General features: G+C 40.4%; 1 protein-coding gene across 9 annotated transcripts in view; it reads left to right on the top strand.

The window, feature by feature from the left end:
• The window catches only part of mettl16 (methyltransferase like 16), a 111,811-nt gene extending 98,680 nt beyond the window's left edge, over positions 1-13,131 (top strand). For 8 of the 9 annotated variants that reach the window (XM_041196971.1, XM_041196972.1, XM_041196976.1 and 5 more), the window contains 2 exons: positions 1,916-2,089; positions 9,488-13,131. In XM_041196971.1, the coding sequence (XP_041052905.1) occupies positions 1,916-2,089; positions 9,488-10,126 (813 nt within the window). In that variant the 3' untranslated portion in view covers positions 10,127-13,131. The remainder of the gene's footprint in view (positions 1-1,915; positions 2,090-9,487) is intronic. The other variant, XM_041196979.1, reaches the window with a different exon arrangement.
• The last annotated feature ends 307 nt before the right edge of the window (positions 13,132-13,438 follow it).

Raw genomic sequence — 13,438 nt, 5'->3', positions numbered from 1 at the left:
AAGAACAGGGAGGCGTCGGTTGTCGTTATTTAAGCATAAATGGAACAGTAACTTCCGTCAAGCAACAGATATATAGTTAAACATGAATATCCAAAAATCGCTGTCTGGGTTGCATGCCAAACAGCATCTCACTTTCTTCCTTGCCATTGAAATGCATTAAATAGCATGAAGTTTAGGGGGGACTCTAATGTTGTGGTAACGTCACTGGACTAGTAATCGAGAGGCCGAGGCTAATGCTCTGGGGCATCGGTTCAAATCCCACCACGGCAGTTGGTGGAATTTAAATTCAAATATTAAATCTGGAATTGGAAGCTAGTCTTAGTAATTGTGACCATGAAACTGTCATCAATTATGTAAAAAGCCACCTGGTTCGCTAATGTCCTGTAGGGAAGGAGAACTGCCATCCTTAACTGGTCTGGTCTACATGTGACTCCAGGCCCACAACAATGTAGTTGACTCTTAACTGCCCTCTAAAATGGCCTAGTAAGCCACTCAGCTCGAGGGCAGTTAGGGATGGGCCACAAATGCTGACCTTGCCAGCAATTGCCCACATTCCATCAAAGAATAAAGAAGAAAAAGTTGCTGCAGTTGTGTGGTAGTTTGCCATAAAGTAGTTGCGTGGTAGTTTGCCATAAAGTTGGGTCCTGTCATTTCAAGTGTAAGTGCCCTGTTTAACAATGTGATATGTTAATCACTGCCAAAGATTAACTGTTATGTGTGGAATCTCATTCCTTCTGGTATTAATTGTTTAAGGTGTTAAAAATGTTAACCTGCTGTTGTGACACAGCTGATGGTAAATGCTGAGCTCTTCAAATCCTCGAGGGAAACTTCGAACAGCTGTCACAACTCATTTTCAATTTGTATAAATTTCGAGATACCTGCCTTGAATTCAGTGATAATAAGACCACCAAGTCTTATAGGTTTTTATAAAACTAGATTAAACATTTATTAATGAGAAATGATTTTAGATCTACATATCACTACTATGATAACTTCTAAATCCCCTAATCAATCTAACTCCCAGTTATACTTTCATTAAGGCGACAGTAAGACACAGATTTTAAAAAACCCAGGCAAAGCAACATGATACCCTGAAAAAGTGGCTATCCATGTGAGTTTTCTTAACTTCAGTCCTTTGAAGACAGCAGCTTGAGGCATTGAAGCTAAATGCTTTTTCACTCTTGTAAGATCTTAAAAATGCCTTCCCCTACGCACAGCCCTTGCTCCTTTATACATACCTTCCTCCTTGAATGCAAATATCCATTGTTTAACTATGTCTTTGGACTTTATCTCCCTGATAATAAAACACTCTCATAGCACTATGTTTACCAGTAATCTTTGGGAAAAATAAACACACTGTTTCTAAACTTCACTTGGCTAGTTGACATATTTCACCCCTCCTTTGAAATCAATCTAGTCTGGTTTATTTCAAAATGCAAATGTTTCCCTGGCACCTATGTTTCTAAGCTTCCCCATATTTATCTAATTAACATTCAAACCTTCCCTCTTCTTAGGTCAAAGCACCCAGATTAGCTGCCTCTAATTCAATTAAATCTCTCACACACAGACACACATTGACACATACACACATCCCACTATTACTCTCTCTTATAATAAATTCCAATAACATTATGAGAATTATTATATCTTCTTGACAGTGCAAGAATAAATCTGACTTGCCAAATTCCATTAAATGGCCTGCTACACCAAATTCTGATCTGTATAGTTTTCGTTTAATGAGTCAAGTGTTCTGTTTTGGGAAATATTCTGTGCCACCAGATTTCCTTCCTTTCTACTTGATTGTTAGAACTGTGGAATATTTTTTGCCAATATTCGGTGGTAACTTTGTACTGTAAAAGATTCGTAAGGAGGAGTTGCACTGTCTTTCATAATCAAGCATTTTTTTTTATTTCAGTCTCCTCCTTCCAAGAAAAGAAAGCTAGAGAAACCCCGGAAACCCATCACCTTCATAGTTTTGGAATCTACAATCAAGGAACTAAAGAACAAAGTTGTAAGTTCAGACCCTGTGCCGACAGAAGACATTGAGGTAGTAACCACAGGAATAGAGAAAATTCTTGCTGAACTGAAGGTAAATCTCAAATCTCTCTTGACTTATGAACATGAAATACTTGTGTGTTGCCACAGATAGGTTAGGTGTGGGATTCACAGTGTGGTGCTTTCGAGTTGCAAGGAGGTGCTAAGCAGGAACCTTATTTTTCCTAACCAGGAAAGAGGTAAACTTATAGGAAAAGCCACTGTTGATATTCGCAACACTGAGACTTAGAAACAAGCTATCTCTTGCCCTTCCCACTGAGGAATATTATGTAGGGAGTTGACTTTTAGGGAAAACACTATAACAAAGGGAAGAAACATTGTTTTAAAATGGATTAAGAGCTAGCTGCACATTAAACAAACCACAGAATTACTACCTATCTGTTGTAGCACACAAGAGTCTACAGTATACAGATGTCTGTTTTCAGATGTCATGAATGAAAAAGCTACAATGACAATAAAAGAAGTGGCAAAGTATAATGCTACAGGTTATGACAAGCCTTCAGTTTTGTACTACGGTGATTGTTGATGGGCTGTTAAACATAGAGAGATATCACAGGATCATGAACCCTGGCTAACTGCTTTCTCTCACTATTTTCCCAGAGCCTAGGAGTTCCTGAGGTCTGTAATGGTCCCACACCTGTCTTAGTTAAGATCAGATCACTCAGCACGCACACACACACACACACACACACACACACACCCCCACCCCGAGATGTTTTAGATTTATAGCCATACAATACAGAGGGAGCCATTTGGCCCACTGGGTCATGCCATCTCTCTAGAGCAACCCAGTCAGTACCATTCCACTGTTCTATCCCCGTAGTTCTTTCTAAGTTTATTTTCCTTAAGTGCCTATCCAATTTCCTTTTGAAAACATTGCTAGTCTCTGCTTCCACCTCGAGGACAGCTGGTTTATAGAAGGAAAGTATGATTTCGGTAAAAATGCTCCCAACTTTCATTACATAAAAACAGGAGTTACCTGTGGCGCTTGTTGCCTTAAGGTCAGCCTTACTGAATAAGGGTCATGTGGTCAGAACAGCCAATCACCACCAAGCATGGGGAATCTCATACGGGGATGGGGTTTTCCTAACCTGGGGGAGTGCATTGTAGCCTTGCTAGAAGCAGGCAGCTAATCCAACAGCTCTGTAAATAAAGTTTGTTGTTCAACTAAAGAAGCCACTCGGTAGTGCATCTCTACATCTGACAATGAGGATAAATGATCCTGGTGCTACCCCTTGCCGTACAACTGAGTGTATCCTTTTAAAAAAGAAAAGAAAAAAATATATACTCACCAGGATGCCTCTCTTTGGGAGGATCGACCCATTTGACTCCTCCACAGAGGACTGGAGTCAATGCATTGAGCGCTTTGGGTTTTATTTCCAGGTCAACAAAATAGGTGTGGGGGCAAAGCGCAAAGCAATTCTCGAGCGATGGTAGGAGTCAAACCTACAACCTTATTCACAGTCTCTCAGCCCCAAGCACGCCCAATTGTAAAAGGTGTTGAAGTACATTCGTTTAGATAATATCACCTTCAACACCCCTTTGTTCTTTTGTCTGTGACATCTTTTGATTATCTGCTCCTATCACTGCTTGCTTGTCCCTGCAACAACCCCCCCCACCCAACTTCTCTCTTCCTCCCCGCCCCCCTCCCCCCAAACCAGCTTATATTTCACCCCTCTCCTAATATTACTCAGTTCTGCTGAAGGGTCATGAGGACTCGAAACGTCAACTCTTTTCTTCTCCGCCGCTGCTGCCAGACCTGCTGAGTTTTTCCAGGTAATTCTGTTTTTTTGGATTTCCAGCATCTGCAGTTTTTTGTTTTTATCCCAACTCCAAATCGTTCAGTGAGCTCATTGATTTAGTGAAGGGCCATTTTCAGCCCAAACCATCGGCCGTTATGCAAAGATTTAAATTTAATACAAGGGTGAGGTGTATCGTTCACAACTCATATTGCTAAGTTGAAGCAATTGTCAGAGCATTGTGATTTTGGAGCAACCTTAAATGACATGCTATAGGATCAGTTAGTTTGTGGTGTGCACAGCAACACCATTCAGTGTCGATTGCTTGTAAAAGTCGATATGACAAACAATGGAGATAGTGCAGACCATGGAAGGCACTGAAAAAGATTCACAAGAGCTATAGAGCTTGCAAAATGGCACCATTTACCAGTTAGGGTGGGAACCTGTAGCTAGGCATGGCGCCAAATCCATTGAAGCAGCCACGAAGCGGGAATCATTCCCTATCACCCAGAAATCAAAAAAATATACAGCAGGCAATCAGACAGCGACCCTGAAGTTGAAATGTTACCAATGTGTGGATAACCACACTCCTGAAACATGTAGATTTAAGGAGGCTGAGTGCTATTACTGTAGCAAAAGAGAACATTTGATAAAGCAGTGCAGAGCTAAGTCCAGACTGCCAAGTAACCAGCCAGCAAAGATGTTAGAAGTACATAATGTGAAATAGCGGTACTATATCCCTTATAAGAGAAAAAGTGGATGCTGGGGTAAACAGATTGGAGGAACTAGATGTCATACAGTCGGTTCACTGTTTAGAATGGGCAGCATGCATCTCCCCATACTGAAACCAGCTAACACCATCTGCATTTGTAATGATTAGAAGCTAACAGTTAATCAGGCCGCCAAGTTGGATAAATATCCAATTCCAAGAATTGAAGACTTGTACTTAATGCAGGCAGGAGGTCAATCCTACACTAAGTTGGATATGAGCCACACTTACCAGCAACTCGAGTTAGATAACACATCCCAGGAATATGTCACAATAAACGCACAAAGGCTATTCCGGTATATGTGCCTCCCTTTTGACCTGTCTTCGGCATGTGCAATATTTTGAAGGATTATGGAAAACCTACTACAGGGTCTATCACTGGTTGTAATATACCTTGATGATGCCCTCATAACTGGATCAGCAGAGGCCGAGCATTTAGCACATTTAGAGGAGGTATTAAAAAGATTTCTGGAAGCAGGAATTTGTCTAAAAAGGAGAAATGCACTTTCCAAGCCACTGAGGTTACCTACCTGGGGCATCATGTAGACGCATGAGGATTACACCCAGGGGAAGAAAAGGCTAAGGTGATAAAGGAGGCACTTTCCCCCATAAATATCACTGAACTCAAATCATTTTTAGGGATGGTAAACTACTACGGGCAGTTTTTACCCAACTTATCGACTGTATTGGCCCCCTTGCACATACTGCTGAAGAAACACCATTGTTGGTCCTGGAAGGCTCCACAACAGGAAGCCTTCAACAAAGTAAAACAACTGCTGCATTCCTCAACCTTGTTCATGTACTTCGACTCTTCTAAAGAATTGATATAGACCTACGACACCTCACCATATGGCATTGGTGCAGTGTTGTCCCATGAAATGGACGATGGCTCTGAGAGGCCAGTAGGTTACGTATCAAGAACCTTCTCAGTGACCAAAAAGATTATTTGCAAATCGAGAAGGAAGGACTGTCAATAGTCTTCAGAGTTAGAAAATTCTACCAGTACCTACAAGGCAGGCACTTTACTGTTGTCTCCGATCATAAACTGCTTTTGGGCCTTTTCAAAGAAGACAAGGCTATCCCGCCAATAGCCTTGGCAAGAATTCAGCGATGGGCATCAATTCTGTCTGCCAATGAATACACCTTCAAGCACCAACTTGGGATACACATAGCGAACACAGACGCTCTTAGGCTCCTACAATTGCAAGAAAGCATTGTGTGTACTCCTGTACCCCAAGAAATCGTCCTTGCATTGAATTTCTTAGACACGTCGCCCATCTGCATGAAGCAGATCAGGAACTGAACCAATCAAGATCCACTTCTGTCCAAAGTGAGAGACCAGATACTTAGAGGATTTAACCATCCTCAGTCTCCGAGGAAATGGAACCAATTTTTACCCACAAACATGAATTGAGTTGTCAGGATGGCATCGTAATCTGAAGAGCAAGAATAGTGGTTCCTGTACCAGGCAGACATCTGCACGTAACTGAATTACACAGCACTCACCCTGGTATTTCTAAGATGAAAATACTTACCAGTAGTTACATGTGATGGTCTGGTCTAGATGCAGATATCGAGAAGCTGTTGAGCACTATCAACAGTGCCAACTGAACTGAAGCAAACATTGCCAGCCGCAGCCCCCCTACACCCTTGGGAATGGCTTGGCCGGCCATGGCTGCAGATCCATATAGACTACATGGATCCGCTCCGAGGCACAATGCTTTTGCTTATCATCGACATATACTCAAAATGGATGGAGATTTTTGGGATGAAATCACATGCTACCATTGAAAGGTTACGCCAGTGCTTTTCAACTCACAGATTGCCCGAAGTTATTGTATTAGACAATGGAGCCATATTTACAAGTGCTGAATTTCAGAACTTCACCAGTCTAAATGGCATTAAACATATCCGAACTGCACCTTACCACCCAGCATCAAAAGGACTAGCCGAGAAGGCTGTCCAAACTTTCAAATCAGGACTAAAAAATTTTCGGGTGGAACCTGAAACAGAGAACCCCGTCAATGACTTGAATTGTAATTGCTTGGCCTATGTATATAAGTGTATAATCTGAATTCGTGAAAAAGCGCATGCGATTATTTCTAAGATTTTTGATATTGTTTTCCAATCACCTGTATAAAGTAATTTATGTAAGGAGTGTAAAACAAGGAATTAAAGGGGAAGGGATGTGGTGATTGTTGTTTCAAGGCCAGCCTTACTGAATAAGAGTTACGTGGTCAGAACAACCAATCAACACTGAGCACGGGGAATCTCATAAGGGGTTGGAGTTTTCCTAGCCCGGGGAGTGTATTGTAGCCTTGCTAGAAGCAGACAATCAATCCAGCAGCTTTGTAAATATAGTTTGTTCAACTAAAGAAGCCGCTCAGTAGTACATCTCTACATTACCTATCTTAAAAAATTTTAATTTGCATCCATCACAAACTCGCTGTTTGGATCTTCTTCCCTATACAGCCACTATAGGTGACCAGTTAGGGAGAAGGACTACATGTCCCCTGATGCTCTATTTGATTCCATGGGTGATGCAGCACTGTAGTAAATTGTAGCCTACCTAGATTTACACCGTCCCATGCCGTTTATCCAATGAACTTTTAGTGGAATAATAATTCACAATCTTTGGCAGATTGGAGTTGACTTGTAACTACAGCATCAGCAGGTCAAGCATGCAACTATAAGTAATGTTTTACAAAACATCACTTGTCACAAGTCATTCAGTTGGCTATTAGAAACCGAAGACAGGAGCGCTTGGGAAGGATTTTCAGCCGAAAATATTTAGCAGGAGTCAACAGATTTCTGATACACGTTATCATGATGAAGGAAAAAACACCAAATCCGGAAATATTGGACTTTAAAAGTAAGACCTGAGTTTTTTAAAAAAAATTCACACAAGGCACTGGCTGGAATGCTGCAGGGTGACTTCCTAAGAGGTAGTGGAACCCCATCCTTTTGCCAGACAAGGTATTTCTAAAGACACCCAGAAATGAATTGCTCCCTCCAGTAGAGACGATGAGAGATGTATATCTTCTCATCAAGAATTCTTGTGAGCAGTGCCCAGACACGTTTGTGCTTTTGCTTCCAACTTCAAGTATACAAAGGAAGGGGCTAAAAGTGAGCTGAAAAGCTGTCCCGGTGTCTGTCTGTTGGTGGGTGTCCTGAGAGAGACCAAGTACTAGAAGTTTGGTTCAGAAGTAACAGCCACACGTAGTACCCCAGCAAATTGCCATTTTGCAGGCATCCCAATCTCTCTACCAAATTCAACACTACTGGAACCTCGAAACCAACTACTCATCTATCGGAACCATGAATCACAACGGCTGCCCCATTCAGTCACCTACTCCCCACAAGTCTAGGACTGTTCTGTATGCCTTTTCTTTATATACAGATATGTGTTCACTTACATCAAACAAGATTCTTATTTTTAATCTGGATGACTGCATATGCATTTGTTTTATCTTTCCTTGCCTTTAGTGTTTAATAAACTTATTCTTACTTTTAACTCAAGAAAGTCTGATCAAATTGGCTCCTTCAAAACCAGAGTGATTGGGTCCGGGTACAAGGCATCTGCGAAAGGGATCCTTTTTAGATTAAATCTTATTGTGAGAAACAGAGTGGGGTGCTGAATAAAGGCAGGGAGCCAGTTCATCCCTCCTCACCTGGGCCATAACAATTTTGGGGTGTCCCAGCCAGCCAGACAAATCGAGAGGTCTTGCCTGGATCGGCAACTTTGGGGAACCTCACCTGGATCATAGCAACATTGCTTAGCAACTGAGGTAGATCGTAGGTGAGTGCTCGTCAGCTTGTAAAACTTAACTATCAGAAGAGGATTGTTTTTGCTTGTTTAATCATAAACTTGCCCAGCTATTTTATGAAGTAGCCAGAAGTCAATTAGTCTTAGTATCTTATTCTAATCTAATTATTTTTAGATTTCTTTCAGTGGTGGAGCTCCTGTAACTATTGACCCAATTCTGCAGAACCCTCTTTCTAAGTTACAGTTTTGTGGGGTTTTTTTAACGGTGTTTTAGGGGTCTAATTTCAAACTTCATCTATTTTTCTGTGAAAGTGAAAATCTGGTGGCCTTTGTTATAAAATAGTTGGAACACTGTTTAATAAAAGCCTTGCTGAAACATTACGTTCAGTTATAGTAAGCCTATGTAGAGACCCCAAGTGGCTGTATGTGCATAATACGCTCATTTTCAGATTCAGGCCCAACAGATCCCAATTTATTTATCATTTATCAAATAGCAGCTGTCTCAGGCAATTGATTCATGCTGAGATTAATTATAGGTTAATTGCTAAGATTGAGGGAAGTTTGCAGATCAACCTAGAGCTGGAAATTTCCAAGCACCTGGCAATCTGCAAATTTACCTCCTTAACAGCAATAGTCTCAGGGCCTAAACAGGCCACTTCCCCAATGAGTACCAGAGCAGTGATCTTAAAAGGACAGGCCAAATTAGCAGGTAAACACCTCAGCATCACCCCAGTTTGAAGATGCAGTCAACAGCATCCTGGGAAATAATCTAGTGTACAGTCAATTCTTAATTTGAAGTCCCTTAATTCAAATTACCTGCTAATTCAAATGTGTCTAGCACTAATTTCCCACTTTCCTTTGTTACACGACTTGATTCAAATTATCTGATAACTCAAAAACTTTTTAAATGCAAAACAATGAGTTTCAACAGTTTTTTGGATTGTTAAGGTGCAAAAGATCGCCTCGTTATATGGCATGTACTTCATTTATCTAATGCCAGATCTTGACTGCTTTGTAGACTTTGGGTTTCTTCTATGATTTGGAGGAGCGTTTTCACAATCAGAAGCAAGCAGCCATGTATAAGAGCAACAAGATATCCGGGAACCAGAATGCCAAAGTCAACTTTTAATACACAGTAATTTTCCTTTGTCTCCACAGGTACTTTACAAACGTGTGCCTTGTGGGAAAGGTGAAGTCAGTTTATTTTTAACAGCCATACAGAACTCATGGGTCCATGTTCGGCGAAAGAAACGGGATAGAGTGAGGCAACTTCGAGAGCTCCCCAGAGCCACGCCAAATGTGCTGAAATCCACAGAAGCAGACCAGACAACTGAAAAGCAATGCAGTACTAATATTGGTTCTGTCGGGGATGAGGAAGAATCCGATCTTGGCAACTCTGCAGAAAGCAATGCTGAAATAGGAAAAACAATGGTCGTTGCTGAAGAGGAGCTCCCAGTCAATGGGGGTAATAATTTGTTGAATAAGCTACATGTAGATCAAGAAAATAATGTGGAAACTGAAGAAAAATGTAGCCAGTGTGAAACTAGTTTTGCTGACTGTAAAACTGATGATGCAGTTGAGCAGGAAATATCCTGTTCAACCATGGCAAACCCAGAGGGGGAAGATACTCCAAAAGAGAGTGGAGGTTGTTTCTTGTTCAAGTGTCTAATGAATGTGAAGAAGGATGGAAAGAATGGCCGTGTTGAAATGCACTGGGTTGAGGGACAGAATAGGGACTTAATGAACCAGCTCTCCACCTATCTGCGAAACCAGATTTTCAGACTGGTGGTTAGTTAAAGAAATACTTTTTTATTGTCAGCATGCAAACTGTATTTTTGCCAGTTTTACATAGATAAATTCCCAGGTTTCAAAATTGTTTTGAAGCTTCTTTACTGGTTTGCACTTGATTTTCCAGAATTTTGAGAATTGTGTTCTGTGCACCTTTTCGAGCTGCACATCTCATCCAGTATACTATCAAAAACATGAAAAAGACATGTTCATCTCCTTTGATCACATAAATGAGCAAATAAACTCCCATAGTTTAGTGCTAATCCACCAGAAGGCTAAGTTGCATAAATTTGTTCAATTATCTGATTACCAGTCAAGGAGTTACAGTTGGTCCTAGTGCCTCTTTAATGAGAGGGGTTTGCAGTCAAAAAAAAACCAGATATCCCAGTGACACCGAAAGGAATAACTGCTGCTTACATTATAGTGTCATAAGATCACAAGATGATTGTACATGTAGGAGGCCATTTGGCTCATTTTGGTTCACCCATCCAGAATTACCTTAAAGAAGTCCTCGTTACAGTATCCAATTCGTTCTTAAATGATTCCTATTTCTGTTTTTTCTCTGTCTCTATACCATATTGCAGTCCATTCCATACATTTAAGATTGTTCATGTTCATTTTCTGTTGGTCTGAAATTTGTTTTTTTAATGTTTTGGACCTGAGTTTCCAGATTTATTTTTCGTGAAGCTTGCTATCTCTTGTATACCCCTATAAATTCACGTCTCAGCTGTATTCCCATGTCATTGTACAGAATGACATCTTGAGGCATTTTACAAAGGGAAGAAGATGGGTGTATGCCAAGCAGGAAAGAGAGAGTGAAAGGAAAACAGGAAAAGAAGTTGGATTGGATTTGAAAAGACATTTTTTGCAAAGTTTTGTTTTTGTGCGAGAGTATGGTGAGGCCAGCATTGGATTTAGCTGTTGTCTCGTCCTTGGTCAGAAGCACTCGTTATGTCGGCTCACACATGAAGAATGGTCATTTGGATGAGGTACTAATGAGTTTCTGGCTTCCAGTTCTATTTAAAAGCAAACAAGTTTATAAATGGGAAAAGTTTTGCAGTGTTTTTTGTAACTCTTGATTCCTCTTCTCCCCGCCCCCCCACCGTCTCACTTTTCAGAGGGTTGAATATTTTTTTAAAAATGCCTCCTGGGAATTTATTTGCAAACTGAAAATACAATAATTTTTATCAGTACATCAGTTGTAAAAATGTTATCTGCATACTGTGAAATGTGACTCCCAAGTACAATCTTTTGGCTTTAAAATTGAACCTTTGCTCTGTCTTCATGAATTTGTATTTGGCAAACTTTTTCGAAGACTTATATTTTATATAGCACCTTTCATGACCTCAGAACATTCCAAGGCAATGAAACACTTTGAGGTGTAGTCACCGTTGTAATGTAGGAAATACAGTAGCCAATTTGTGCACAAGATCCCATAAACAGCAATGTGGGAATGGCCAGATAAATTTTTTTAATGATGTTGGTTGAGAGATAAATATTGGCCAGGAAAGCTCCCCTGGTCCTCTTCAGAATAGCGCATGGAATCTTTTACATCCGTCTGAGAATGTATATGAGACCTCGGTTTAAAGTCTCATCCGAAAGATGGCACCTTTGACAATACAGTACTGCATGAGTACTGCACTGGAGTGTCAGCCTAGACTTGCATGTACAAGTCCCTGGAATGGGGCTTGTAAGCACAACCTTCTGACTCAGAGGTAAGAGTGCTCCCACAACTGACATTTTATCTTTTTTACTGAATGGGGGCATAGAGCCAGAAAACCTGTAAGCCATTGACTTCACAGTGATGTCAGGTACTGATAATTTTCTGTGCATTCTTTTGCTTTGACCTGTTATGCCATTATTTTGTCAAATGGAAAATAATAGTTAATGATAATTATTTTATGAGGACAGTGTTCATTTAAAACCAGGTGTAGAAACAAAAGCCACAAAGTTTCTGCAATACTAACCAGTTTGACCATGATAAATCCATATTGTAATCCTGGAACCATCTTAAATGTACGTACAATCATGGTGCTAAGGATGCACTTGGTTCTGCTTGTGTTGTTCATTTTGATGTACTCTTTGTTCATCCTATATTGCTTTCTGATAGTTTTGTCCACTGTTATGTGTGTGTGTGTTTAAGAATAGCTAGGACAGTGTATTTGTACTGGTGGAGCATTCAAGCTTTCACACCCAGTGGTCTCCAGTGGACAGATTTTCCTGCTTCTCATCCAAGTCACCAAATGTAGAGAAGTCAAGTTCTCCATCTTGAGGGAGAAAGAGATAGGAACTGACATGAGCAGCTAGCCAGCTGTGTAAAGGTCATTGTCTGTTGGTTGGCCACAGAGCAAAATTTAATGGCTTTGGGAGCAAAGTTCATGGCTTGCATTGCCCAGCACTCCTGGCTGATTGGAGCAAAACAGTGCAAAGTGGGAAGGAGATTGAGATGTGCCTGTAACTTGAGGGAATAAAAATATGCAACATCTTTGCAAATTTTAGAAAACAAAATCTGTAACTTCTTTCCACTGCTTTATGCCCTGCGACTTGAAGCAGCTGGAGAGGTTCACCTGTGGCTGACTGATTTGAAAAGATATATTTTGTGTGTTTATATCTAGTTACGCAGTTCAAAGTTTTTATATTGGGTGTCTCGGTATGCATATGAAATAGCTGGCATATATAGTTGAGATGGGTTTGCAAATCTAATCTCCCATTCAGAAAATTTTCAAAATGGCAAACATTAATCTGTGGACAAAGAAAACTTAAATTAACTGAGATAGAGAATGGTAGCTTAAAAATCCCTGGGAAGGATCATTTGGGATCATTGGCAAATTTTGGAATGTGGGATAATTGTGAGAGCATTGGAATTCTTTCAAGATTCAGTGAATCACAGAAAAGGAGTGCCAAAATCTTTTGATGGCTATTGTAGTATTGCTCAATGATTCATGTTCTGAATTCAGTTACTTAATTTGATGCTTTTGAAATGGTTATATTTGCAGTAAAATAACATTGATTTTTGTGGGGTTTTTTTTTCATTGACACACACACGCGCACACACTCTCTCACTCACACACACACCAGTAAGGGTAACTGGTCATAACCAATACCTGAAAGATTTACACTTTCGTAATCCCTATGCAGTATATTTTCTAGACTGTTGCTCTGCAAAAAATGTTTTACTCATTTCATCACCAGCAGTATCTAAATTACTTATAATCAACACTGCAATGGTTGGTTGACAGTTTTGGTGGGGGGTGGGCACTGGAGTTCACACTCCTCAATTGTAGGGCTCTATTTCTAGGGCAATACAGAAATGCAGTAGCT

This window comes from Carcharodon carcharias, chromosome 10 (assembly GCF_017639515.1).
Source record: "Carcharodon carcharias isolate sCarCar2 chromosome 10, sCarCar2.pri, whole genome shotgun sequence".
NCBI classification, from domain to species: domain Eukaryota; kingdom Metazoa; phylum Chordata; class Chondrichthyes; order Lamniformes; family Lamnidae; genus Carcharodon; species Carcharodon carcharias.
This window is presented reverse-complemented; position numbering and strand designations above follow the sequence as displayed.